This window comes from Amborella trichopoda, chromosome 7 (assembly GCF_054954075.1).
Source record: "Amborella trichopoda isolate Santa Cruz 75 chromosome 7, AtrichopodaSantaCruz75HAP2 v2.0, whole genome shotgun sequence".
Classification (NCBI taxonomy): Eukaryota; Viridiplantae; Streptophyta; class Magnoliopsida; order Amborellales; family Amborellaceae; genus Amborella; species Amborella trichopoda.
Genome location: NC_142342.1, coordinates 3,582,260 through 3,608,131, shown reverse-complemented (window position 1 = coordinate 3,608,131; position 25,872 = coordinate 3,582,260). Strand labels below are relative to the sequence as shown.

General features: G+C 36.2%; 2 protein-coding genes and 1 long non-coding RNA gene across 8 annotated transcripts; 2 read left to right on the top strand and 1 right to left on the bottom strand.

Annotated features, from left to right (window-relative positions):
* Positions 1–449: 449 nt before the first annotated feature.
* On the top strand, positions 450–6,352 carry LOC105421660 (syntaxin-132-like). 6 transcript variants are annotated; one of them, XR_016059490.1, is made up of 12 exons: positions 450–587; positions 1,483–1,587; positions 2,190–2,246; positions 2,342–2,390; positions 2,539–2,627; positions 2,798–2,871; positions 4,899–5,002; positions 5,120–5,145; positions 5,418–5,476; positions 5,582–5,662; positions 5,779–5,844; positions 6,044–6,352. XR_016059490.1 is itself a non-coding variant. In XM_020675444.2 (12 exons), the coding sequence occupies exons 1-12, from the start codon at positions 570–572 to the stop codon at positions 6,227–6,229; spliced, it is 933 nt and encodes a 310-aa protein (XP_020531103.1). In that variant the 5' UTR covers positions 450–569; the 3' UTR covers positions 6,230–6,352. The 6 variants fall into 6 exon arrangements, 2 of the variants coding, with proteins under 2 accessions (XP_020531103.1, XP_020531104.1); XR_016059492.1 differs by having other exon boundaries at positions 5,081–5,145; XR_016059491.1 differs by having other exon boundaries at positions 5,081–5,145; positions 5,399–5,476.
* Positions 6,353–16,571: 10,219 nt separating this feature from the next.
* Positions 16,572–22,495, bottom strand: LOC18447195 (long-chain-alcohol oxidase FAO2). The gene is made up of 3 exons (XM_011629827.3): positions 22,107–22,495; positions 21,154–21,429; positions 16,572–18,789 (listed from the first exon to the last, which is right to left on the bottom strand). The coding sequence occupies exons 1-3, from the start codon at positions 22,341–22,343 to the stop codon at positions 16,939–16,941; spliced, it is 2,364 nt and encodes a 787-aa protein (XP_011628129.1). The 5' UTR covers positions 22,344–22,495; the 3' UTR covers positions 16,572–16,938.
* LOC148781187 (uncharacterized) lies at positions 21,836–25,638 on the top strand. Its single transcript, XR_016059489.1, has 2 exons — positions 21,836–22,316; positions 25,194–25,638. It is a non-coding gene; the product is annotated as an uncharacterized LOC148781187 (long non-coding RNA).
* The last annotated feature ends 234 nt before the right edge of the window (positions 25,639–25,872 follow it).

Genomic DNA, 25,872 nt, shown 5'->3' with positions numbered 1-25,872 from the left:
TTGATTCTATTCTAACTGCCGTTTATCGCAATTAAAATAGGTAATATTAACATTCACATGAAAAAAAAAAATACTTAATGCTCCAAAAAAAAAAAAAAAAAGCCAAATAGCATTTTTTTTTTGCTCCGGCGGGACCATGGTCATACTTTCATGATGATGTGTTTGTTCCCAGTAAACTCGGAATGGACGTTAAGATGACCGTTGCATGTAAACTAACACCCGCCAAGATTTCCTCTTTTCTTTTCTTCCATTGAATTGAGAGAGAGAAGTTAGAGAGAGAAACTCATAACAATTTAGAGAGAGAAACTCATAATCGTTAGAAATAGCATTACTTAGTTTGAAGTTTGAACCAGTTAATTCAGGGGCTTTCCAACTTTCTTTGCCAGATCAGTTGTTCTGGCAATGCAAGAGAAATAACACCAAAAGCCCCCACATAGATAGAGAGAGAGGGGATGCACTAGATTTTTGAGAGAGAGACCCGTGTGATTTCTTTTCTAGGAAAAAAAAGAGACCCATCTGATTTCTGGAGTAATTCGTATCTAAAATCAGTCGTCAGGCCATAAATCGACATGAACGACCTCCTAACGGTAACATCTGCGATCCAATGTCTTGCATTTCTCATTTTTTGTCTGAATTCTCTGGAATATTAGAATTCATGATTTAATACCTCTTTTTTTTTTTTACCTATCTTTCTTGAGCTTCCCTTTTTGTATGTGCTCTTGTGAATGATTTCTGTTGTAATGTAGCTGAAATACTTAATACTTATGCATTTGCAAAATTGCTTCTTCTTTTTTGTGCGCGGGAGCGTGCGTTTGTTGAATTGGGATTTGATGGAATACCATTTTCCTATGGAAATATTTTAAAGCTGTGGAATTAACCCTCTGAAATGAGGCTGAACTTCCAATTCATTTATGATATAAAGTTTCACTTATCATATATTTGTCATTATTTTTTATTGTTCCCTTACCCCCAAATGTTATTGATTATTGAATTTTCGTGTGAAATGGAGCACAGATTTGGAAAGAATTTGCCTTATATTATTGTTATTTTGATTATCATTTCTTACTTGGATCGATAGGAGTCAGCCTTCAACAGACACCCATCCCCTATTACATAGTGATTTTGACATTCCATCTGCACATTGGGAAATACATAATTCATTTATATCATTAATCTTCCCACTATCATGGGCATGTTCTTTTTTTTGGTATATAAGAAACTTAGGATTATTCAAGATAGTTCCATATAAGTCTGTGATTGATTTTGTCTTTCTTTTCTTTTTGTGACCAATATGAGACCAACCGTTTGATACTGTTGCTCCCAACTTCTGCCTCTTACAGTTTTCTGGTAATATCTAGTAGAATTTGAGTTCGATTTCCCTACGTGTGGATAAGAATATAAGATATAGTTTTGCATTTTTAGGTTTTAACTATTTGTTTAATGCATTACTTTGCTATAATTTTCCTTGTATTGTGGCTGCAGGACTCCTTTGAGAAGGCTAGAGGTCCTAGAATGAGAGACGTAGAATTTGGAAATGGATTTTCTCCTGATGCCTCTGAGATTGGGATGGTTGGCTTCTTTGAGAAGGTCATATTTCTTACATTTTCTTTCTTTATCCCTTTCTCCATGGGTTTAAGAAGAAGACTGTGCTAGACATGGAACAACTTCGTTTAGTCCACAATGATTAGTGTTCCGTTAATCAGAAGCTAATTAACAAAACTACTTTAAGCCTATTTACAAGAATCGCTCATCCTAATATAAGTTTCAAATATCTGGCTGCTTTGACCCTAAGCATTGTAGACGTTTTTATTGATGTCTTATATGCACTGACTGATGCCTCTTGCTATTATAGAGGTCAATATTCCAGCCTGGTTGATATAGGATAATGAATTGCCTTACATGTTGGCTAATTGTTTCTTCGTTTGATAATGTCGTTGTAATCAAAATAACACTTTAGACTTATGCCTGGCTACAACTAGGAACCTTATGCATTGAGCATATGCAGCCTGCATCAATCTCTCTCCATAGATTTTACTAAGAGAAACGAGAAAACATTGGGATGCTTACGATTACTTTGAGCCTGCAAATTCATGAGTTTCCATGGCCTCTTGAGCTTCCAAAAAATACCAAGATTTACATCCTCAAAAGTCTCCACAAACCATGTTTACTAAATCATTTTAGCTCAGCAGGTTGGGGAGATCGAGATTCAAATCGACAGAATATCAAGTCTATTACAAAAGCTTCAAGTATGTGTGCATCACTGCATCTTAGATCCTTTGCCACTTCAATACTTTATATGCGCTTCCTCTCTCATCACTTTCAAAGTTTTCTGATGATTCAGGATGCCAATGAGGAGTCCAAATCTGTTTTGAAAGCCTCAATCATGAAAGGTTAGATGAATTAGACTTCAATGTTCTGTTTGCAAAAACATGTTTCTCCACCATCAGTAGTTTCATGTAGTACAAACAACATGCTTTGTTTCTATTCTAGTTATTTTATCTGGTGGATGACTAAAGAATATGCTATCATTTATTTCAGAAATCAAAGAGAGAATGGAGAAGGATGTGGATCAGGTTGGAGGGATTGCTCGAAGCACCAAAGTTAATCTCGAAGGACTTGATAGAGACGTAAGGTTCTTGTTTCTTTATTTTCTTGTTTAATTTCTCCTTTTGTTTTCAATTAATTTTCCTCCTTTATATCATTTCAGTCCAAGCATGAAAATGACCAATTTGTATCTTTGGAATGAATTCTAATGTATTGAAACATTGTTGCTCCATACATGGGCATCGATATGCAGAACTTGGAAAACAGACAGAAGCCAGGATGTGGAAGGGGAACGAGTGTTGATCGTTCTAGAATGTCCATGGCCGTGTAAGCTAGCTAATTATCCATGTTTAAAGGCTTGAGCTTTTTCCCCTTTATATCTAATATGAATCTATCTTGCTTTTATGTTTTATCTCCTTTTCCCTTCATTAGTAAGACAAGGCATTATCCCCCTCAGTTTTCATCATTGATTAAAGAATGTCCATTTTATTTTAAGTGGTACAAAAAAAGTATGAGTTTTTAAAGTTTCCAGAAAAATGAAGGCAAACCTCTCATAACAAGGGAAGAATTTTACTTTGTGCATTTGAAATATCTGATAAACTGCAAGCTTAGTTATGTGATGCATTTCTTCTCTATCACGCTTGTGTTTTGAGTTGAAATTTCTTCATATTCAAAAGGTGGTGTTTTCTTTAATTCATATTTAAACAATCAAAGTAAAGAAAGTCTGAATCCAATCTTCTAGGATATACTCAAGACACATTCATATAGGAAATGAAATGATGCCAATGCTTCTCTAGAGAAACTTGTTTCTAGCCAAAGGCTTGTTTTCTCTTACTATAGATTTTGATCAATTATTTCTCTTGATTTCTTTTTTATGGAATGCATATTTAGCAAAAGCACCTGAATAAATGTAATTTCTGTTTTCTCTAGTGCAGCTTCTTGTTAACATTTTGGTGGCCATTCCATGTAACTATTACCAAGCACCTTCGTTTGGCAAATTCATTCTATACACCATTGTTTATAGCCAAATCTATACACCATTGTTTACAGCCAAATCAGAGAGGGTTATTGTGCGCAGAAGCTCTAAACCCGATGGGATGATTTTTTGCAAATAAAGTACAAGAAATAAAGCATGAAACACATACCACAAGAATACTAAGATTTACGTGGTTCACCCCAGAAAGACATCCAAGGGTATGGCAAACATAAATCTAGTATACTAATGAAAGTTATATCATAAATTTTGGGACATATATTTACGTCCTAAACCTCGGCAAAAAACCCAAGTTGAGCAAATCCTTTTAAACCATTCTCCCAAACAGCACCATTGTCAATCTCTCATCTCTATTTCATAATTAGACCATTGTCTAGGAAAAGACTATAACTAGACCATTGTCTAGGAAGAGACTATAATTAGACCATTGTCTAGGAAGAGATTATTACTAGACTACTATCTAAGAAGAGACTTTGAGAGCAAACGATACTTTATCTCACTGAAAGGGAAACCACACAAAATCTCTATGAGAAGCGTTTCTCTACAAGAAACCACCTTTTCATTCTGCAAGAGGCACCATCACAATGTTTCTCTCCATAAGAAGCTCTCTTCTCTCTAAGAGGAAACCTTACATCCTATGCACAGGAGGCATAGTGACCGAAATAGGGTACACAAATTCTCTGCACTGTCATCTCATATATATAATTTTAAGAATCTACACCAAATAGGAAACTTCATATAGATCTTACATATATCTCAAAACCAAGAGATATACCCAAGAGTTCTAATCTTTTTTGGATTTCTATCTCCTTTAGTAAACTTGTCAATATCGATCTCAATCCCACATAATATGGGATTTCTTAATGTGGATGATTTTGGATAGCACCAAATCCAACAATCTCCACCTTGATATCAAAATCACATGCTCACCATGCCAACACCTATTTAATAGTTTTATAGATTTTTTATCTTTTGTCAAATAAATTTTTTCATACTGCCATAACAAAAACCCCAAATCAAGATCTGATACCACTGGTTGTGCGTAGAACTTCTAAACCCAATGGATTGATTTTTGGTAAATAAAGTACAAGAAATAAATGATGAAATACATACCACAAGAATACTACGATTTACGGGTTCACCCTAGAAGGGCTACATCCACGGGCACAACAAAGGTCTCTCCATTGGAAACTCTCTCAAATTTGGCAAAACTCTCTCGGATTTGGCTGTAAACAACCATGCATCAATTGATTCATCATTTGCTTTCTCAACTTCTGAAATATCATCTCTCTCTCTTTATCTCTCTTTATTTCTCTCTCTCTCTTTCATTTGTGTTTTCAATGCATAACTTGAAATGCAGGGCACTGAAAAAGAAGCTGAAGGATAAGATGACCGACTTCCAGACTCTAAGGCAAACAATCCAGGATGAGTATCGAGAGGTAGTTGAGCGAAGAGTATTCACAGGTAAACCTATGATACCAAACAACTCCAAATTTGACTTATCCTGCCAGCTAATTTCTTCGGTTAATGAGTTTGTAACAGATGCTTTATTTTCGTTTCTTTCCAATTTGATATGAGCAGTGACGGGAGCCTCGACTGACGAAGAGGTAAATCAATATCTTAAGCGTCATGTAACATTTTCAAGGTTCTGTGTGGACTCTCTCTCTCTCTCTCTGTTGTTTTTTGTGAGTGCATATTACATGTTTTGAGAGAGAGCGAGCGAGATGATATAACTGGTTTTATTGAAAATGAACTCCATCTTTTTTCCTTGAATGCATTCAAGCTTGCAAGACAGTCATACTCATTGATTGCTGAATTTTAGATTCATATGTTGTTTAATTTTGGTACTCTGACTTCTAGACAATTGATCACTTGATAGAGACGGGGCATGTCGAGCAGATATTCCAGAAGGCAATTAATAACCAAGGCCGGGGAATGGTATGTACATCTCTCTCTCTCTCTCTCTCTCTCTCTCTCTCTCAAAAGAGATCGCATTCATAAGTCAATGTAACTTTGAGTATTTCATTGCCTAAATTTTCACAGATAATGGACACTTTGGACGAAATCCAAGAGCGACAGGATGCAGTTAGAGAGTTAGATAAAAGGCTTCTTCACTTACAACAGGTACCAAGGTCCCAAGTATAAAAAATATCCACTTCATTTTCTTTGTTGGAGGGTTTTCCTGGTGATAATGAGTTTCTTTTGTTTCACGTATGAAATGAATGCTTTGTTGTTGTCAGATGTTTTTGGACATGGCAGTTCTAGTGGAGGCACAAGGTGACATGGTTGACGACATTGAAGCTCAGGTTTAATATCTCTCTCTCTCCCCCTCTCTCTCTCTCACAATGTGCAGAACAGATAAAACTTGTGTGATTTCAACAGTGTCGCTTTAGCTCCAAGAGGTGTGACCCCTAGTTTGCAAACAAACCAATTTTCGCAAACACAAAAGAAATACCATATTAAGAACCCCCTTCTATCTTTCTCTTGATTATTGGCTTGGCATAGGTCTCAAGGGCAGTGGATCATGTGCAAACTGCAACTGCAGTTATCCACAAAGCCAAACGGCAGCAAAGGAACACACGCAAGTGGACATGCATTGCCATTTCCATTCTTCTGTTCATCATAATTATAGCATTGGTTCCAATACTCAATGAGTTCAAGCCATGGCTTGAAAAGAGTAAGAATCCTTAATGTCTATGCTTCTGATATGGGTTCTCCACTATTTTGATGGGTGGGTTTGTATTATTAATGTTTAAATTCTTATATTCTTTTGTAATATTGATGATTATAGGTAATAATAAGGTCTTTTCTCTCTCTCCTTCTCTCTCTGTCTCTCTCTCTCTCACAGAGCATCCTGCCAAACAAATATACATAGAGAGAAATCTGGTTAAAATGGAAACTAATTTTTCAAGAAAAGGAGTTCATATAATTTTTTAAACTTTATTGCATACTTATTGTGTTATTTGCCAAAGAGCTCCTGTTTCTGCAACTTCTAAATTCACAACTCATTAAGAAGTGAACACAGGGTGCCGAATTGTTAAAACCCAAACCAAACTTAACTACACTCTCAACAATGTGTGAGAGAGAGAGATCTACCATAGTCCCTTCATCTCCATATCAGAAGTATTTTTCATAGCTGCTTCAAAGAACCAACCCTCCTTCTCGATTCGCAGAAGCTCCACCAGGTTATCAGAAACACAGCTTTGCAAGGGACAGAATTGTGATAGTGGGGTGCACATCAAGGGCAGCGGTCCCACCACACACAAACAGCCCCTCTGCCTCCCAACTCTCTCATCTCTCGTCAACCCCTCCTCTCTCCTTATCCACCCCTATCCTCTAACTCCCCACATGATGAGCCAAAGTACACAAATTCCACTCTCTCTTCTGAATTTGGCCCTCCAACCCATCTAAAAGCTCGTCAAGTCTTCATCTCTCATCCCCTCACTCGTAATTCACTGACCATTTCTAAATGATATCAAATCCTCTCTCCAATAACCTCTCCTGACTCTGTATCTTTCATTAGAAGAAAGTGATGGACACTTGGAAAGTACCTTGAACCTTCTGATCGCCTCTTTCATCTCACTAGGTGAAAGCCATGGGAACAAAGCAGCATAAAAGGCAGGACCCAGATGGGCGCTCTTGATTGTTCTCCCTAAAACATGACCTTGGCTTCTGAGATCAGTTTGTACATAGAAATGACTATTCCACCTACAAATTCACCGGAATCATGCTTTGGAATGTAACACCCATGCTAGCAAAAGCTGTTGTACCCTCAAATTTGGGCTAATATTTGGATTTTTTGGCCTGATCTAAGAAGGGTGAGGATCGTAAACTTTTTCTTAACCCGTCACGTATAGAATTAGAGTTGGGTGGACGAAGTAGAGGTATGCAATGAATATGTCACATAGAATTAGAGCTGCGTAGGAGTTATGTGATCGCCTACCAATAAAGTTGAAGCGGAGGTCCAATAAGACATTTGTGATACCAGCTTTGCTTTATGTGGTGGAATGTTAAGCGGTTAAGAAACACCACAACCCTAGGATGAATGTAGCTGAGATATGGATATTGAGATAAATGAGTGGCAAGACAAGAAAAGATAGAATTCGAAATAAATATATTCAAGTTAGGTGAGAGAAGTTAGGTGTAGCTACAATAGGTAATAAGATGAAAGAAAGTAGACACAGTTAGGCTGGTCATATGCAATGCAGACAGAATACAACAAGTGTTTCTCTTACATAGCATTTGAGGGAATTCCACCATCAAGTTACCCCATGTTATAGCCTACTCCTGAATTACATAGCCTCTTCTAAGAAAAAGAGCATTTCAGTAGGCTCAAAAATTTGAATGTATTACTCCTTGTGCTCCCTAATAGAAACAATTTCTTTAAAATCTTCTTGTTATGTTGTGTTCCCTCCGTTGTGAGAATCTTGAGCCAGTGAGTTTCATGTTTTGGAAGCCATAAAGGACGATTGTAGAATGCATGCAGGCACAGAGAACTGTTCAGGGGCTGAAAGGGTGTTAAGATTTTCTTGACACCTTTAAACGAAACAACCAAAGTCTTCAGCTCTAGGGATGGCAATGGGCCAGCTAGTCGTGGCCCTTGCCTAATCCTAGTCCATACAGGGCCGGCTTGAGCCTTGTTCTAGCCCAGCCCTGACAAGGCCAAAGAGATCCTAGCCCAAGACCGGCCTTGCCTTCCGGCCCTGGTCCTATCAAGGCAAGGCCAAGACGAGCCAAGTCTAATAAACGTAAACGGGAGAAAAACAATAGGAGAAAAAGGCTCAGGCCGGACCGAACTAGACAGGCCCTACCACGGACCTGGACTAGACCTGGCTTGGCCTGACCCTGTTCTCCGTCAACGATGGCCTAACCCCGGCCTGACCATTAGTCCACATTTTGTGGCCTAGGACCTAGTCTTTTACCAGTGCATTGCCAGCCCTATTGAGCTCCAATCCTCAACCATATTATCCAGATAAAGTTGAATATATCGGTCAATTTTTTAAAAAAACTTATTATAGTAAAAGTAATCCTCAGTATACAAAATTTTGAAAAAGTATCTCCATAATATTCAAAATTTTATAAATTATACCAGTCCTAATAAAAACTAAAAAATTCCTAGTTATACGTAGTTTTTCACTTTATTTTTATCCAGTAGAACCGAATATTTTCCCCTAAGAAGCATTTCCCTTTCATCCAAAATAAAGAGCCCTTGCAAGCGAATATGATAACATTGGTGGTTCTTTAATTGATTTTTCCTTTAATGCAGTTCAGGGTAGAGTTCCAATCTGAGATATTCGTGTTCTTTTTCTTTGGGTCCCAAGACGAAGATTTAATAAAAATTTGGTTGTATACAGTGGCCTGTAACATCAATATGAGTAGTGATTCAAAATCACACAGTCCAAACTTGGCCATTCTCGAGTGGGGCCATGTTATATCTAGCAAAAATGAAGAGAAAAAAAATAGAAAAAAAATTGGGAAACTCAAGCAATTTTGGGTTTTTCAGCTCTAAATCGACAGCCCTCCATCTATTCTGACTAGGGTGAATTTGAAGTTGAACTGGCAGTTTCCGATTTACTGTTTTGAACAAATTCTCTAGAGCACATTCAATCACTCACTTTTTTTATGCTAATTTCCCAGAAACCATGGTGATCAATTAGTAGTCAAAACAATCTTTTATACTAATTTCCCTGAAACCATGGAGATCAATTAGTAGTCAAAACAATCATTCATCAATCACTCATCAATATGGCCACCATTTATTGAGAATGGAATAAAACAATGAATGGATACTTGAAATATGGGAAAATATCATTAAGAGTTGAAACCCTTACTCCAATAATTTTAAATAACATTTGAGAGGTTACTTTTTCATTCGCATTTCACTAAGGCACCTCTTCACAAAAAATTAGAAGGTTTCCCGATTGCCCTAGTTTTAGATTGAGAATTGCCCTTGTTTTAGATTGAGAAGGTTGAACAACCAATTAATTTTTTTTATCCCTAGGAGATCCCAACCAAATAATGAAAATACCCCTTCATGTTGAGGGTCAAAAATAAAAAATGCGGGTTCGAAGAAGAAATATGGGTATTTATGCTATTTGACTCCTAAATTTCTTGCATGTATCAAATGACAATGTAGTCCTTAGTGCCTCTAGGAGGTCAAATTATTGAAATGTGCTTAATTTTTCTAGCTTCCCAACTTTGAACAATGGCAATTTAGAAAATTCTAAAATTCTTTTTTTAGGAGGTTCCTAAATAGAATAACAGTCCCTCAAATGTTAATTAGATTATGGACCCCGTTTCTATGCGGCGAAGCCCACATATGTAAATATGCAAACCTCTTAATAAATATATTTTTGAGATGGATTCTAAGACTTAATTTTTAAATACATGTAATCTATAACCTAGAGATCATTAACTCAAATGAAGTGGGATTGAGTTGATCTGCATAAATAATCTGATATAATATATAATATGGAAGAAGTGGGATTGAGTTCGTAAAGAAATAATATATATTAAGATGAAAGATTTTTATGATTAGATTTTAACAAATCAAGGAGGTTTCATGTGGGATTGAATATTAATATTAATTTCTGATTCTGTGGAATGAAACATTTATTTTTATGATTGAATTTCGCTAATAGCTTTTCAATATTAAAATATTAATTTTTTATCAATAATAGCAAATCACATCCAATATGCAACCTTCAATAGGTTAGAGCAATGGTTTAAAAACCGAATCGGTGACCCGGATCGGGCTTTCAAAAAACCGATCCGGATCGGCGAATCGGCGATTCGGATCGGGAATCGGGTGAATCGGTCAGAATAAAGCTTCAAAAAAATCCGAAAAAATTATTAAAATTCATTATAAATATTGTTTTTTAGGAATTCAATAAGAAATGAGGGTACTCCATTAAGAATTTTCATGTTTTTGAATGAATATGTGAATATTGATATGTTCTTTCCCTGCATGAACCGCCATTCAACATTTAATTTACATCACACAAAAGAATAAACATAGAATTATCATGGAATAAGTATATCAACATACATGGACTACAATAAAGCATAAAATTAGTAACATACGATCTAAAAATAAAATGATAGACGATGTTGTTGTTCTTCTTGGTCACGCTGGTGCCATTGATTGAATTCGTTTGACAATTCATTGATTCGATCTAAAAACGAATCATCGATATTAGCGGGCGTCTGACTATTCCCAAATCCCTGAGTGTTAGTGTTTTGTTGTGCTCCCAATCCAAAATCCCCGAAGCTTGTCCATCCTTCATGCTCACCTGCACTGTCGTGCTCATCCCTACACTGTTGCTGTTGGGACTCGATATGTGAATAATATGGCTGGGATAGGGTGGCCTCAGAATCATCATCTCTCTCATTTTCTCTTAGACCCCCTTCCCACTCTCCCTCATTAGGTGCAATATCACCGACATATTGTGGATACATTGGCTGGCTGCTTCTTCTTTCATGCTGCTCATCACTTTCTTCAATATCTTCATCACCGATAGCCTCAAGGAACGCTCTCTTGTGCAACACTGGCTCCTCTCTTCTACTACCCATTGGTCTGCTGTGTATGTGACAAATATTGTGTCTAAGTCTATCGGCCCATAATCTTCAAGCTTCCTTCTTATTTGTCGCTCTCTGAGGTTTAAATTATAATGAACGTAGACTAGTTTATGAAGCTTCTCAGAAGCGAGTCGATTCCTCCTAGTAGTGTGCAACCATTGGAACGTACTCCAGTTGCGCTCACAGCCAGTAGCAGAACATGTCTGGGAGAGCACCTTGATTGCTATCCTCTTTAGGTGAGGTGCATCAGTACCATATATCTCCCACCATTCAGCTGGATTAAAATGTAAAAAGCATTGTAAGGGCAAGAACAATTCATAAGATTAAATATATGAATAAGCAAAATATTAACGAGGGGATAACCTGGATCCATCATAGTTCGAGAATTTCTGGCAAGTCTAGTTCCGAAGGATCCTATAGCATCCCTATACATAGCAAGCTAAAACAAATATATTACGTTTTAGTGCATTATTCCTCACAAATATAACAACTCAATGAAGTTCTTACCCAAACATTAAATAATACCTCTTGTATTGCTGCTACTTGGTTTCGATGGCTTCTCTCCAACCTTGCAATAATGTATCTGACCCCTTCCATAATCTTGTGGGGTTGTTCAGGTGTCAAATAGAAAAATTTTGAGTTGAAGTAGTAACCTAAAAAATATATTGGTAGAAAAATGTCATTTACAATTTCATAAAAAAATGATTTAAACTGAAACATTGTAATGATATAAATATATATTTACCAGCATAATGAATTGGACGTCCAAATTTGGTGTTCGACCTCTTTTCTATAATCTCGATCACTTTGCTAGCAAAATTACACTTCTCCCCAATAGCTGATTTCGCCTTCTCAATACCTTCATAAAGGATACCCATGGTAGCTTTCTTATCAGCATCCACCATTCTTAACACCGTGACCAAAGGGGCAGTGGCCTCTACAACACTGGAACATCGAAACCAGAACAGCCTATTAGAGATTATGTTATCCACTTTTATACCGGTACTGGACTTCGAGAGGCGGTCATTTAACCACTCTTCACAAGTAAAAAACGCCGAGTCGAACCGGACTCGCCCGGTTCGACTCGGACTCGCCCGGCGTTGTTTACTTGTGAAGAGTGGTTAAATGACCGCCTCTCGAAGTCCAGTACCGGTATAAAAGTGGATAACATAATCTCTAATAGGCTGTTCTGGTCTCGATGTTCCAGTGTTGTAGAGGCCACTGCCCCTTTGGTCACGGTGTTAAGAATGGTGGATGCTGATAAGAAAGCTACCATGGGTATCCTTTATGAAGGTATTGAGAGGGCGAAATCAGCTATTGGGGAGAAGTGTAATTTTGCTAGCAAAGTGATCGAGATTATAGAAAAGAGGTCGAACACCAAATTTGGACGTCCAATTCATTATGCTGGTAAATATATATTTATATCATTACAATGTTTCAGTTTAAATCATTTTTTTATGAAATTGTAAATGACATTTTTCTACCTATATATTTTTTAAGTTACTACTTCACCCAAAATATTTCTATTTGACACCTGAACAACCCCACAAGATTATGGAAGGGGTCAGATACATTATTGCAAGGTTGGAGAGAAGCCATTGAAACCAAGTAGCAGCAATACAAGAGGTATTATTTAATGTTTGGGTAAGAACTTCATTGAGTTGTTATATTTGTGAGGAATAATGCACTAAAACGTAATATATTTGTTTTAGCTTGCTATGTATAGGGATGCTATAGGATCCTTCGAAACTAGACTTGCCAGAAATTCTCGAACTATGATAGATCCAGGTTGTCCCCTCGCTAATATTTTGTTTATTCATATATTTAATCTTATGAATTGTTCTTGCCCTTACAATGCTTTTTACATTTTAATCAAGCTGAATGGTGGGAGATATATGGTACTGATGCACCTCACCTAAAGAGGATAGCAATCAAGGTGCTCTCCCAAACATGTTCTGCTACTGGCTGTGAGCGCAACTGGAGTACGTTCCAATGGTTGCACACTACTAGGAGGAATCGACTCGCTTCTGAGAAGCTTCATAAACTAGTCTACGTTCATTATAATTTAAACCTCAGAGAGCGACAAATAAGAAGGAAGCTTGAAGACTATGGGCCGATAGACTTAGACACAATATTTGTCACAGACACAGCAGACCAATGGGTAGTAGAAGAGAGGAGCCAGTGTTGCACAAGAGAGCGTTCCTTGAGGCTATCGGTGATGAAGATATTGAAGAAAGTGATGAGCAGCATGAAAGAAGAAGCAGCCAGCCAATGTATCCACAATATGTCGGTGATATTGCACCTAATGAGGGAGAGTGGGAAGGGGGTCTAAGAGAAAATGAGAGAGATGATGATTCTGAGGCCACCCTATCCCAGCCATATTATTCATATATCGAGTCCCAACAGCAACAGTGTAGGGATGAGCACAACAGTGCAGGTGAGCATGAAGGATGGACAAGCTTCGGGGATTTTGGATTGGGAGCACAACAAAACACTAACACTCAGGGATTTGGGAATAGTCAGACGCCCGCTAATATCGATGATTCGTTTTTAAATCGAATCAATGAATTGTCAAACAAATTCAATCAATGGCACCAGCGTGACCAAGAAGAACAACAACGTCGTCTATCATTTTATTTGTAGATCGTATGTTACTAATTTTATGCTTTATTGTAGTCCATGTATGTTGATATACTTATTCCATGATAATTCTATGTTTATCCTTTTGTGTGATGTAAATTAAATGTTGAATGGCGATTCATGCAGGGAAAGAACATATCAATATTCGCATATTCATTCAAAAACATGAAAATTCTTAATGGAGTACCCTCATTTCTTATTGAATTCCTAAAAAACAATATTGATAATGAATTTTAATAATTTTTTCGGATTTTTTTGAAGCTTTATTCTGACCGATTCACCCGATTCCCGATCCGAATCGCCGATTCGCCGATCCGGATCGGTTTTTTGAAAGCCCGATCCGGGTCACCGATTCGGTTTTTAAACCATTGCTCTAACCTATTGAAGGTTGCATATTGGATGTGATTTGCTATTATTGATAAAAAATTAATATTTTAATATTGAAAAGCTATTAGCGAAATTCAATCATAAAAATAAATATTTCATTCCACAGAAACAGAAATTAATATTAATATTCAATCCCACATGAAACCTCCTTGATTTGTTAAAATCTAATCATAAAAATCTTTCATCTTAATATATATTATTTCTTTACCAACTCAATCCCACTTCTTCCATATTATATATTATATCAGATTATTTATGCAGATCAACTCAATCCCACTTCATTTGAGTTAATGATCTCTAGGTTACAGATTACATGTATTTAAAAATTAGGTCTTAGAATCCATCTCAAAAATATATTTATTAAGAGGTTTGCATATTTACATATGTGGGCTTCGCCGCATAGAAACGGGGTCCACAATCTAATTAACATTTGAGGGACTGTTATTCTATTTAGGAACCTCCTAAAAAAAGAATTTTAGAATTTTCTAAATTGCCATTGTTCAAAGTTGGGAAGCTAGAAAAATTACCCTCATTTCTATTGAATTCCTAAAAAACAATATTTATAATGAATTTTAATAATTTTTTCGGATTTTTTTGAAGCTTTAGTCTGACCGATTCACCCGATTCCCGATCCGGATCGCCGATTCGCCGATCCGGATCAATTTTTTGAAAGCCCGATCCGAGTCACCGATTTGGTTTTTAAACCATTGGATTAGAGTAATTTTGGGATTCAATATTAAAATATTAATTTCTTATCGATAGTCAAATATCACAACATTCACTAAGTTAAGAGTTTGGGATTCAATATTAAAATATTAATTCCGATCAATAGTCGCAAATGACATTCAATTCAATATTAAAATATTAGTTTTTGATCAATAGTTGCAAATGACATTCAATATGTAACCTTCAATATTTTAGAGTTTGGGATTAAATATTAAAATATTGACTTTGGGATTCAATATTTTAATTCTGATCAATAGTCGCAAATGACATTCAATATTTAACATTCATTCAATATTTTAGAGTTTTGTTCGAGTTTGCGGTAACATTCAATAGGTTAAGAGTTTGGGATTCAAGGTGAATAGCATTTAATATGTTAAGAGTACGGGATTCAATATTAAATATCAATTTCTGGTCAATAGTCTGCAAATCACATTCAATATGTAACCTTCATTGAATCGTTTGCAAATCACCTTCAATACGTAACATTCATTCATTACTAAAATAAAGGGATACAAATAATCATAATAAAGAATATGAATATATATATATATATATATATATATATATATATATATATATATATATATGGTTGCAACCTTAAAACGTAGAATTACAGATACACCTAAAAATTCATCGGAAAAGGTTGTTTTAATGTTGAAAAAATCTCTAATTGATATTGAGATGTATGAATATGAAAGAAAAAAAATATTTTGAGACTAAAAAATAGTGCATGTTGCAATACATTATCTAGACTGTCTATTTTCAAGATTTTCATATGTTTATAGATTTGCTTGATTTTAACCATTTTTTGAGTTTAAAACTCTATAAAACCTTATAGAAACCACACCCTATATAAAATGGACACAAATAGGATACCAAATCATGCGTACACAAATAATCATAATAAATGAAAGGAAAATGGACACAAATAGAGACACAAATACAATACCAGATCATACGTAGTGTGTACATGCCAGAGTTGGCTAGATCAAGGGCCGGGGTTCGGGATGACGAAAGAGTTGTGCCAAATCAGACACTATGGTTCCGGGACAAAGAAAACCTAGATAATGACGAACTCTTTCTGTATTTTTCATAAATGTAAAACTCTTATTAAAAAGAGCTGGGCCAGATCTGGGATAGAGGGCAAACTTCTGCAAATCTCTAACTCTCCTGTTTTTCATAAATTTTAAATTTTTATTAAATATCATCGTGACTCAGACTGGCTCAAATTTGTTCTAATTAGCATAAATTTTGATTTTTTATTAAAAATTGTCCTATCCGACTCAAAGTTGGATAAATTGGGCCTGTATGTAGTGAGTAGGAGCCGAGTCCGATTCGACTTTTGAAAGACTGCTCCTAAGAGATTTGCATGACCAAATCTCTCTACTTGTTTTAAGGTATCATTTAACTGTATCTTCCAAAACCAGCTAAACCCCTCAGTCATTAAGGTGTTATGTGAGTGGAGGAAATCGTCCATCTTTCAGCAATTTTCATAAATATTTGTTCCCCGTTCAAAAATTTATCATTAACTTTTTCTTCAAAATAAAATGGTATTTTTCTATTTTCAAGTGAAAGGCCAAGGCCAAAGCCTCTAAAACAACTCAACCAAATTTTTGTTATCCTCCTCCCATTATTGCTTAAAGCCTTAAAACAAATTCTGGTTAAAGCTTTGAACCTAAATTATTGAAAAATTGTTCAAATCTGCCAAAAAAATCTCCATTAATTTTTGACAAGGACTTTCTTTTCTAGCAGAACAAATGGAGCTCCTTTAATTACTTCTCCATCAGGAAACAAATATGATAGGGATCTATATTATCATCTTAATCATAATGATACTGCTAGAGCCCAAACCAAATCTTTACTTATACTCCAAGCTAAAATTCCAACTCAAAAGCATGTTGAGAGAGAGAGCCCCATCCAAATCTTTACCTATACTCCAAGCTAATTCCAACTCAAAAGCATGTTGGGAGAGAGAGAGCCCAAACCAAATCTTTACCTATACTACAAGCTAAAATTCCAACTCAAAAGCATGATGAGAGAGAGAGAGAGAGAGAGAGAGAGAGAATTTTCTATATTTCTTTCCTCACCATCTCAGAAGCATGTTTCATGGCTGCTTCAGAGACCCCACCTTCTCCGTCTCTCAAAAACTCCACCATATTATCAGAAATGCAGTGTGCGATAGACTGAACTGTGATCATGGGGTTCACACCAAGTGCAGTGGGCATCAAGCTCCCGTCACAAACGAACAGTCCCTCAGCCTCCCAACTCTCTCCTCTCTCATCAACTGCACTTTTCTCCTCATCCGCTCCCATCCTGCAACTCCCCATTTGATGAGCTGAGGTATATAAATTCCATTTTTCCTCTCCTGAGTATGCCCCCCCAAAGACCTCAATCCCATCTAAAAACTCCTCAAAATCTTCATCTCTCATCCCCTTAGTCTTAATTCTCTGCCCATCACTCCTATGTGTTCCCACCTCTACAGCCCCAGCTGCAACAAGAATCCTCAAAGCAGTCCTCAACCCCTTCTTGAATTTCTCTCTATCTGTCCTGTGTAAATTATAGGTAATCTTTCTCTCTTTCATCACCTCTCCTGACCCTGTATCTCTGACTAGAACAAAGATATGAACAGTTCGTGCGTACCTCCTCATCGCCTCTTTCATCTCACTACCCGAAAGCCATGGAAATATTGCAGAAAAACTGGCAGGTCCAAGAAAGGGTGTCTCGATTATTACACCTGAATCATGATCTTGGTTCTCTAAGACCAGTTTGTGTATAGAAGTGATAATACCACCTTGGTAACATTTTCCTCTCAAGGATTCACCACAATCTTGCTCTGGAAAGTAACCCCATGCCATTGAAACAGGGTGAAGCCTCAAATTCCGACCAATATTTGGATTTCTCAGGCCACTAGAGATCAATAAGGGAGGTGTTAACAAAGACCCACATGCTGAAACAGAGAGCTTTGCTTTTATCATCAATCTCAAAGAGCTCTTCTTTCCTTTCTGGTTCACTTTGCATCCCGTGACTGCCATTACACCCACACATCTTTGGTCTCTCTCTCGCGACCAAGGTTTCCCACTCTCTTTCCTCTCCAAACCATCATTCTCTCTCATCACAAATTTCTTGGCCTTGACGCCAGTGAAAATCAAAGCACCAGCCTCCGCTGCATCAACCAGCCATGTGCATTGAGTCCCTTGTTTCTCTCCAGTTCGGCAACCATAGCCACATTGTCCACAATAATGGCCTTCTGGTGAATTTCTTGGCACGAACTCTACCTTGAGCCCAAGCCTCTCACACCCAGATCTGAAAACTTCATTTTGGAAGTTCTCTTTCTCACACTTCTCTGTCACACCCAACCTCTTGCACACAGCTTCCATGGCTGCCCTGTAATTGTGGCTTCCAAAGAGAGAGAGAGAGAAATCTTCAGACCATTGTTTTAAAACTTTATCCGGTGTTTTTATACAGGCCGACCAATTAATAGCAGAGCCCCCACCAACAGTTGAACCAGCAGTAATCAATACTTTGGCATCAGTTGTCGATAAAATGCCCCCTGATTCATACATTTGATCCATAGAGGGACCTTCTAAGAGAGAGTAGTCTTGAGGGGTAAAGTAAAGGCCTTTCTCTAAAACTAAAACTTGATAGCCTGATTTTGCGAGCTTCGCTGCTGCTACTGAACCACCAGGGCCTGAACCCACAACCACTGCATCGCATTCGAGAGTTAAGAGATCTGCAGAAGGGTCCTCAGTGACAGTGATCCCTTTGGTTTTAATGGTAGAAACAAGGGATTCTTTAGTGAGAGTTGTAGTGCTTATAATGGAGTCTTTGAAGGATTTTGGAGGAGGGTTCTTGGGTGGCTTAAGGGGCCCTGGGCTGTAGTCAATTGCTTCCCATGATGGGTTTTTGGAGTTTACATCTGTCTGCAACAGTTGAGATAAACAATGGGGGGGGGGGGGGGGTGGTTGGTTAGTGAAGTCATAGATAGATGGAGGGAAGAGGTTAAGTAATGGTTATCTCTCTCTTTTATTGATTTTTAATCATAAAAATTAACTCAAAAAAATCATTTTACACCATTGCAACACAAACTTTTTCAATCGATGGAAAGGGAAAAAGAGGGTTAAAATTTTTTTTGGGTTGAAATAGTATAAAAAGATTTGCTGTGGCTAATTTTTATAGTCAAAATCAATAAAAGAGGGAGATAAGAGATGAGGGGCTACGGTGAAATGTTCAGAATAATACAAGGAATTAAGGTTCTGTATGAAATTTTCCCATTATCAAAATACTCATAAATTCTCAACAGTTTAACAGCTTTTTACCCTTTTCCAACAATTCGTCTCTTGTGTATATTATGAGAAAAAGCTGTTTCAATGCATGATCATGTATATTTAGGTAGGTATTTTGAAATTAAATAAAAAATATGAGAAAATTGTTAAGGGAAAAGTTCAAGAAAGGTGTTGACCTTACACTATTGAAGTAATGTGCATCTCAAAAATCCCCAAAAGAGAGGGTTTCGACATTGAAAAACCCTCCAATCTGATCATCTTGTCCTCAAATGAATGGGTACGAAGAAAAACTGAATTTTAGATCCTAAAAATAGATATCTAGTAACAAATCATCGGGAGTCTATTTTCAAGTGTTTATAGAATTGTTTTATCTATACCATTTTTGGTATTTTAAATAGTTGAAAATATATTTTCAAGTCATTATATGGCTTCGGACACCGAAACTACATCCAAGCAAAATCAAGAAGTGCTCCTTACTTGTACAATATAAGGATGGTTAAACAGTTGATATCTTGTGTATATTTTTATAAGGAAAAAGTTTAATCCGTAGCTCTACATTATAAGATTGGTTGCAACCTTATAAGTAGACCTACGGATGCACCTCAAAAATCCATCGGAAAAGGTAGTTTTAATATTGAAAAACCCTTTGATTGATCATCTCGACATCGAGATGTATGACCATGAAAAATAAAAAGATTTTAAGTCTCAAAAATACTGCATTTTACAATGTCTATTTTCAAGATTTGCATATGTATATAGATCTACTTGATTTTAACCATTTTTAAAATTTAAAATTTTATAATTAAATATAAAAATAGATTTTGAGATAATCTTCATAGCATTTTACATCAAAATTATATATCATGATAAAATTTGAAGGCGCACCTTACCTCTACATCGCCTGATGCATCGGTATGCCAACTGCACCATTTTTTAAAATCTCTTTAAAAAAGAATCATCCGGAGTAACTCTTTTGCGCGAGGAAGTAAGTGTACAGTGTACTCTACTATACCAGCGGAAAACATGATAGGTGCATCATACGGTGTAAAGACTTTTGATGGACTCATATGGAAAGACTATTGAGCTCAAAAACATTTACGTTGATCACGAGATGAATCAAATACTATTTACACTTTCTCAAAGATTCATGACAAAGAAAAACCAATTAGACGTTCTGGATGCAAGACCACACTTACAGTTTGCTTCCCTGGGCCACTAAAACACCTTAGACGTAAACTAAGAAAATTATTAAAAATATCTCGTTTCTTTAGGTTATTGGAAGCAAACTCTAAATTTTCCGAAACCTAAATCATGCTCCTTTGCATTTTCATCAACCCATTATTTTTATTTATTTAATTTTTTTTTTTTTTTTTTTTTTTTTTTTTTTTTAAAATACCCTTCACATAAGTGTTAAAGTCCTGCTGATGTGGGGCTTAACCTACTGGGACAATGACGGATGGGGGTAGCATTAGAACCACCCATGATGATCACCTTGGCTATCACGCACCACGGTGATACCATCACGGTTCAATTAGAACTTTAATAGTTAAACAACCCATGACCCTATCACGGTTCAATTAGAACTATGACGTGCTTTAAGTTCCGTGATTCTTTGTGGTTCTAGCCTTAAACCCAACACAAAATCACTTGAACCCATCATGGTTCAGGGTCAACTGTGATGCCCTACACTACCATGAAAAAAAATCACTTAAACCCATCATGGTTCAGGGTCAAAATCACTTAAACCCATCATGGTTCAGGGTCAAAATCACTTAAACCAATGATGGTTCACGGTCAAAATTACTTAAACCCATCATGGTTCGGGGTAAACTGTGATGCCCTACACTACCATGAAAAAATATACAAAAAATCGGCTACAAATGAAGTTTTGAAAAATTTGGGTTCTATTTCTAATAATCTAAAAAAGAGATATTTTTTATAATTTTCCTAACAACTACAAATAAAAAATAAAAAAATATTGAAACAAAAAAAAAAACTTACCCAGGAGTAGAAGACATACACGCAGAAAATCTTGAAGAGCGCAAAGCTAAGTCTGAGTGCAGAAAAGAAGCTTCTCTCTCTAGACCAGGCCATCAACACTTTCTCTCTCTTCTCCACTGGCATCTCAGAAAAGCTTCTAATGAAAGGGAAATTGAGAGAAAGGCAAGTGGACCCACAAAGAAGTAATGTCCCAAGCCTTGTGGACAAGGCCCACAATACCCATGAAACCAAAGTCACAGCATCTGGTAGTCCTCTTTTCACCATCAATTCTGCAACCTAAAAAGGCGCCCACAAAGATTTATGAAAAAAAGTGAAGCACAACAAATAAAATTGACCAAAAATAGGATAAGAAAATATTAGATGGTCTAAGAATAGGAAAAGAATTTCCTAAATTTAATAGGAATAAACAACATAAAACCCACAGAAGACAATGAAATGCAAAAAAAGAAATTACATAAAATCCACAAATCCTTGTCCAAAAATAAACCAATTAAAAAGATTAGTAAACGAAACAAGGTCGTTTTTTTTTTTTACTGAAATTTGGCTGTGGAGTACCAAAATTTTGGGAAACCAAAAAAGCAAAAAGAATAAACTGAAAGCATGAGAAGATGCAAATATTCCTTTGACTCCTATATTATAATAAATAAAAAATGTCAAATACCCAAAAATCCATTTTTTGGGAAGTAATTACATGACAAATCCACAGAATTAGTAACCATGATAAAACCAACATGTACCCAAAATTTGGGTTGAACCATTATAAAAAAAAAAACAGAAAAGAAAAGGGAACTGCAAACACCAAAAAGGAAGAAATATTTCTATGTTTTGTATTAAAAAAAGTGCAGTATTTTGGGTGTTGTTTGACGGTAAGTTTCGATGATAAAGTGATTGCAGAAGATGGAATTTCGTATGGAGAAGACGAAAGTTTCAGAGTTTCGGGACCGAAATAATGCCTGGTCAGGGACTTGGTAATCGGAGCCTGAAGCTTTGTAGAAGGAGACGAGGCTTGGGCTTGGTGGCGGATCCCGCTGGGAGCTGACGTGGAGGGCTGTGATTGGCATTGAGGGTATCAAGGCCTCACAGATGGCCGTCAGTGATTGGATCTGAGCTTTGGTGAAGCCATGACTGAAGCTCTTCTCCTTTCTTCCTCCTCTGAGCAATGGGTGAGCGGTATTTTGGTCATCTTCCATGGTTTTCGCCTTTTGGGTTTCTCTCTTCTCTTGTGTTTGGGGCTTCGATCTCTCTTTATCTCTCTAAATATATATAATAATATCTATCTCCTTGTTTTGAGTTTTTCTCTCTCTTCCCCTGAACTTCTCTTCTCTCTGTTTCCTCTGTGTTTGTCTCTCTTCTCTCTCTGGGTTTTTTCTTGCGTTTGGGTTTCTCTCTCTTAGGCGTTTTATCTCTTCTCTCTCTTAGGTGTTTATCTGTCCTCTCTCTTGGGTTTCTCTTCCCTTCGGGTTTCTCTCTTCTCTCTGAGGCTTTGGAATTCTCTCTGTAAAATATCTCTCCAAAGTATTCTCTCCTCTCTCTCTCTCTCTCTAAATTTTGGGGCTTTAGAACCTCTCGCTCCAAAGTATTCTCTCTCCCTCTCTCTCTCTAAAAAAATTTTGCGGTTTTAGATTTTCTCTCTAGCTTTGGTTATTGGGTTGGATTGGATTGGGGAGTAGTATTTATAGGGGAAATTGGTTGGGGCTGTGCAGTTAATTGATCTCTTTCGTCATTATTGCTCATTTAAGTTTGATTATCCAAACGGATAACCATTTTTTGCCCCGGATATGGGTAATTCTCTCCCCCCTCTCTCTATGAATTTCTCTCTCTAAACCCATCAGACGGCTAACACATCTCTCTCTCCATGAATCTCTCTCTCTAAAACTATTAGGTGGCTAACAGAGCCTCTTTCTCTCTCTATAACCATCACCACCCTCTCTCTCTCTCTTTTGAACAGCGTACACACTCTCTCAAAAGCCCTAAGACGACTTACACCCCGTCTTTGTCTATTATTTTTCTCTCTCTAAAACCAGGAGTCTTTTACAGCTATTTCTAAAACCCCGTCCTCTCTCTCTAAACACCACATTCATATCGGTCTGTCTTGCCATGTTTTGCTTTCACTTATTTTATACTACGACAATAACCTTCAACTGCTTTACTTAATTTAACCTTTTTTATGCCAAACATATTTAAAGAGACGCACTTTTGTTTTTAAAAGCCACATCCCAAACTCCTTGAAAGATAAGGGATTCATGGAATCGAGAGGTGTTTGAAAAACACAAGAGGAGAAGGGTTCGGAGAGGTGTTTGAAAAACACAAGAGGAGAAGGGTTTCATGGAATCGAGAGGTGTTTTCAAAAAACAAGAGGGGAGAGTGAGATATGCTTAAAAAAAAAAAATGTGAAGTTTAGGATATATATAAGTGAAGTGAGAGAAATAATTGGAAAAAAAATGTGCAGTTTAGGATATATATAAGTGAAGTTTGAGAAATAATTGGTTTTAAAAAAGCATGTTTTTTCACATTTATTTAAGTTAAAAAATAAATTTAAAATGACTAGGTGTTAGAAGATATCTTTTGTAGCCTTATTAATAAATGAAACCTAAAATAAAGGGATAAGGAGATATTTCTTTTTTTATATAAGGGTTTGAGGTAATTTTTAGAGAAAAGAAAAAAGAAAAAAAAGTAAAGTTTTTAAAAAGAAAGTTTATATAGAGTCGAGCCTCTAAACTATCAAATTAAAGCCCACCTCAAAAAATTCACTAGAAGAGGTTGTTTTGATATTAAATCTTTAAATTGATCATTTCGACATTAAGATGGATGGACATAATAAAATAAATAAATTCCAAGTTTTGGAAATAATGGATCTTGTAATGCATTTTTGGATTGTCAATTTTTATAATTTTTAAGTTTTCATAGATCAACTCGATCTACACTATTTTTTAAGCTTGACATTTTTTATTTAGATATGGAAATATATTTTAGGGTATCACACTCGGTTCTATACAAATGTCACCCAAGTTTAAAATGGAAGAAATGATGTTGTAAAAAAGTGGGTTTTTTAAGCAGTTCGCCCCTTCATAGAGGTTTTTTAGACGTGAATGAGAACCCAAGAGAGAGAAGGTTTTTTTAGACTTGAATAAGAAGCCGAGAGAGAGAACTTTTTATGCTTTTTTAAGGAAATTATCACAAATATATCTTAATTTTTTTTTATTTAAAAAAAAAACTCTAACTTTCATAAACCTCGTCTACACCTTTGTTCTTCAATTTTAGGTGTTTTGTGACTAAAATAACCTTCATGGTAGTCATATTACAGTAAAGAATATTATGGTACTTTAAGTACCTTAATGAATACCCAATTTTATACGATACTTATAATGCCATAAAAAAACCTGTTTTTATTACAGTACCCGAATTACCGTAATACTATTAAAACATATTACGGTACTTAAAGTATTGTAACCCTATTGATACTTTATACAATAGGAAAACAACCGTGAGTTTTTCTAAGCTTTCACGCCCTATTTCACAATTTCTTTAGGCCTAAAAACCCCATTTCCCTCTAACCCCTCCTAAAAACACTAAAATATTATTTTCCCATCTCATTCGCACTCTAACCCCACACATCTCTTCCTTATCCTCCTCCATCTCTAATATCTCATCTATTTTCTGTCATCTCCTTCTATTTCTCAATCTGTGATACACACCAATACCATTTTATAGGTATGTCATGAAAATCATCAAGCTTTGAATTATATTTCCTTGGATGTGCAAATATTATGTTTTAACAAATATTATGCTCTTTTTTTTTTGGTATTTGATGTAGTTGGGTTGGCCATTTGTAATTTTTTTGTTTGAAATATTGCATAAATAAATTTTAGATCTATATTTGTATTAATGCATATGTATTGACATCTAATATCCCTCTGTAATGCTACCTCGTCATTATATCTAAATATTTTAAAAACTTTATACATGCATTGCTTTCTTCCGTTATTGATACCAAAAATTTCCATTTTATATTTGTTTCTATCTTAAATTGGAGATCTCAGTAGTGATTGGGCTTGCACGCACCAAAAATGGGTGACGACAAAGTGAAAATCGCTTTACACTTTGGTGGTTCTTTCAAGAGGAATTCTAATAGTGGACGTGTTTTCTATAATGGTGGGGACCTGAAGATTACTTATTTTAGGCGAATCTCATCCTTCGACCAAATAAAAGCTCACCGATGAAAAGTAACAAATTGTGCTCCAAGTACCATGTCTATTAGGTATATTGATTCAGGGTTACTAGGTAACATGAATATGGTATGTATTGACGATGATGACGACATTGCAAATATGATGGAAGGGTCTTCTCCCATTGCTAAGTATGTATCAAACAGACCTATTGAGTCGGACTCCACCGAATCTTGACCACCAACAGTGGTCGATAATGGTCCATTAAGATTGATCATGTAACAAGTTTGTAATAAAATTTATTTTTTTATTTAATAAATTTTTTAGTGCAGATGTTATGGGTTAGGATAATTCTCACTTGCTCTTCTAATATTTTTTCGACAGCGATACCCGACAAGAGTAAGTCGTTCAGAGTGAAGATGAGCATGATTTAGAAATCAAGCACCATATTGACGACATCGATATGATAGAAAGCTATATCATGATTGACAGTTATGAAGTTGTACTTCAACAGGGTCAGGATTTTGATGACGTACAAGCATATCGTAATCAT

Coding starts and splice junctions, on each gene's coding strand:
- LOC105421660 (XM_020675444.2), top strand. Junction 2,391..2,538: donor GAAAGCCTCAATCATGAAAG/GTTAGATGAATT, acceptor CATTTATTTCAG/AAATCAAAGAGAGAATGGAG. Junction 2,628..2,797: donor TCGAAGGACTTGATAGAGAC/GTAAGGTTCTTG, acceptor ATCGATATGCAG/AACTTGGAAAACAGACAGAA.
- LOC18447195 (XM_011629827.3), bottom strand. CDS start 22,343: ATGGAAGATGACCAAAATACCGCTCACCCATTGCTCAGAGGAGGAAGA. Junction 21,430..22,106: donor ATTACCAAGTCCCTGACCAG/GCATTATTTCGG, acceptor GCGCCTTTTTAG/GTTGCAGAATTGATGGTGAA. Junction 18,790..21,153: donor TGTATGTCTTCTACTCCTGG/GTAAGTTTTTTT, acceptor CAACTGTTGCAG/ACAGATGTAAACTCCAAAAA.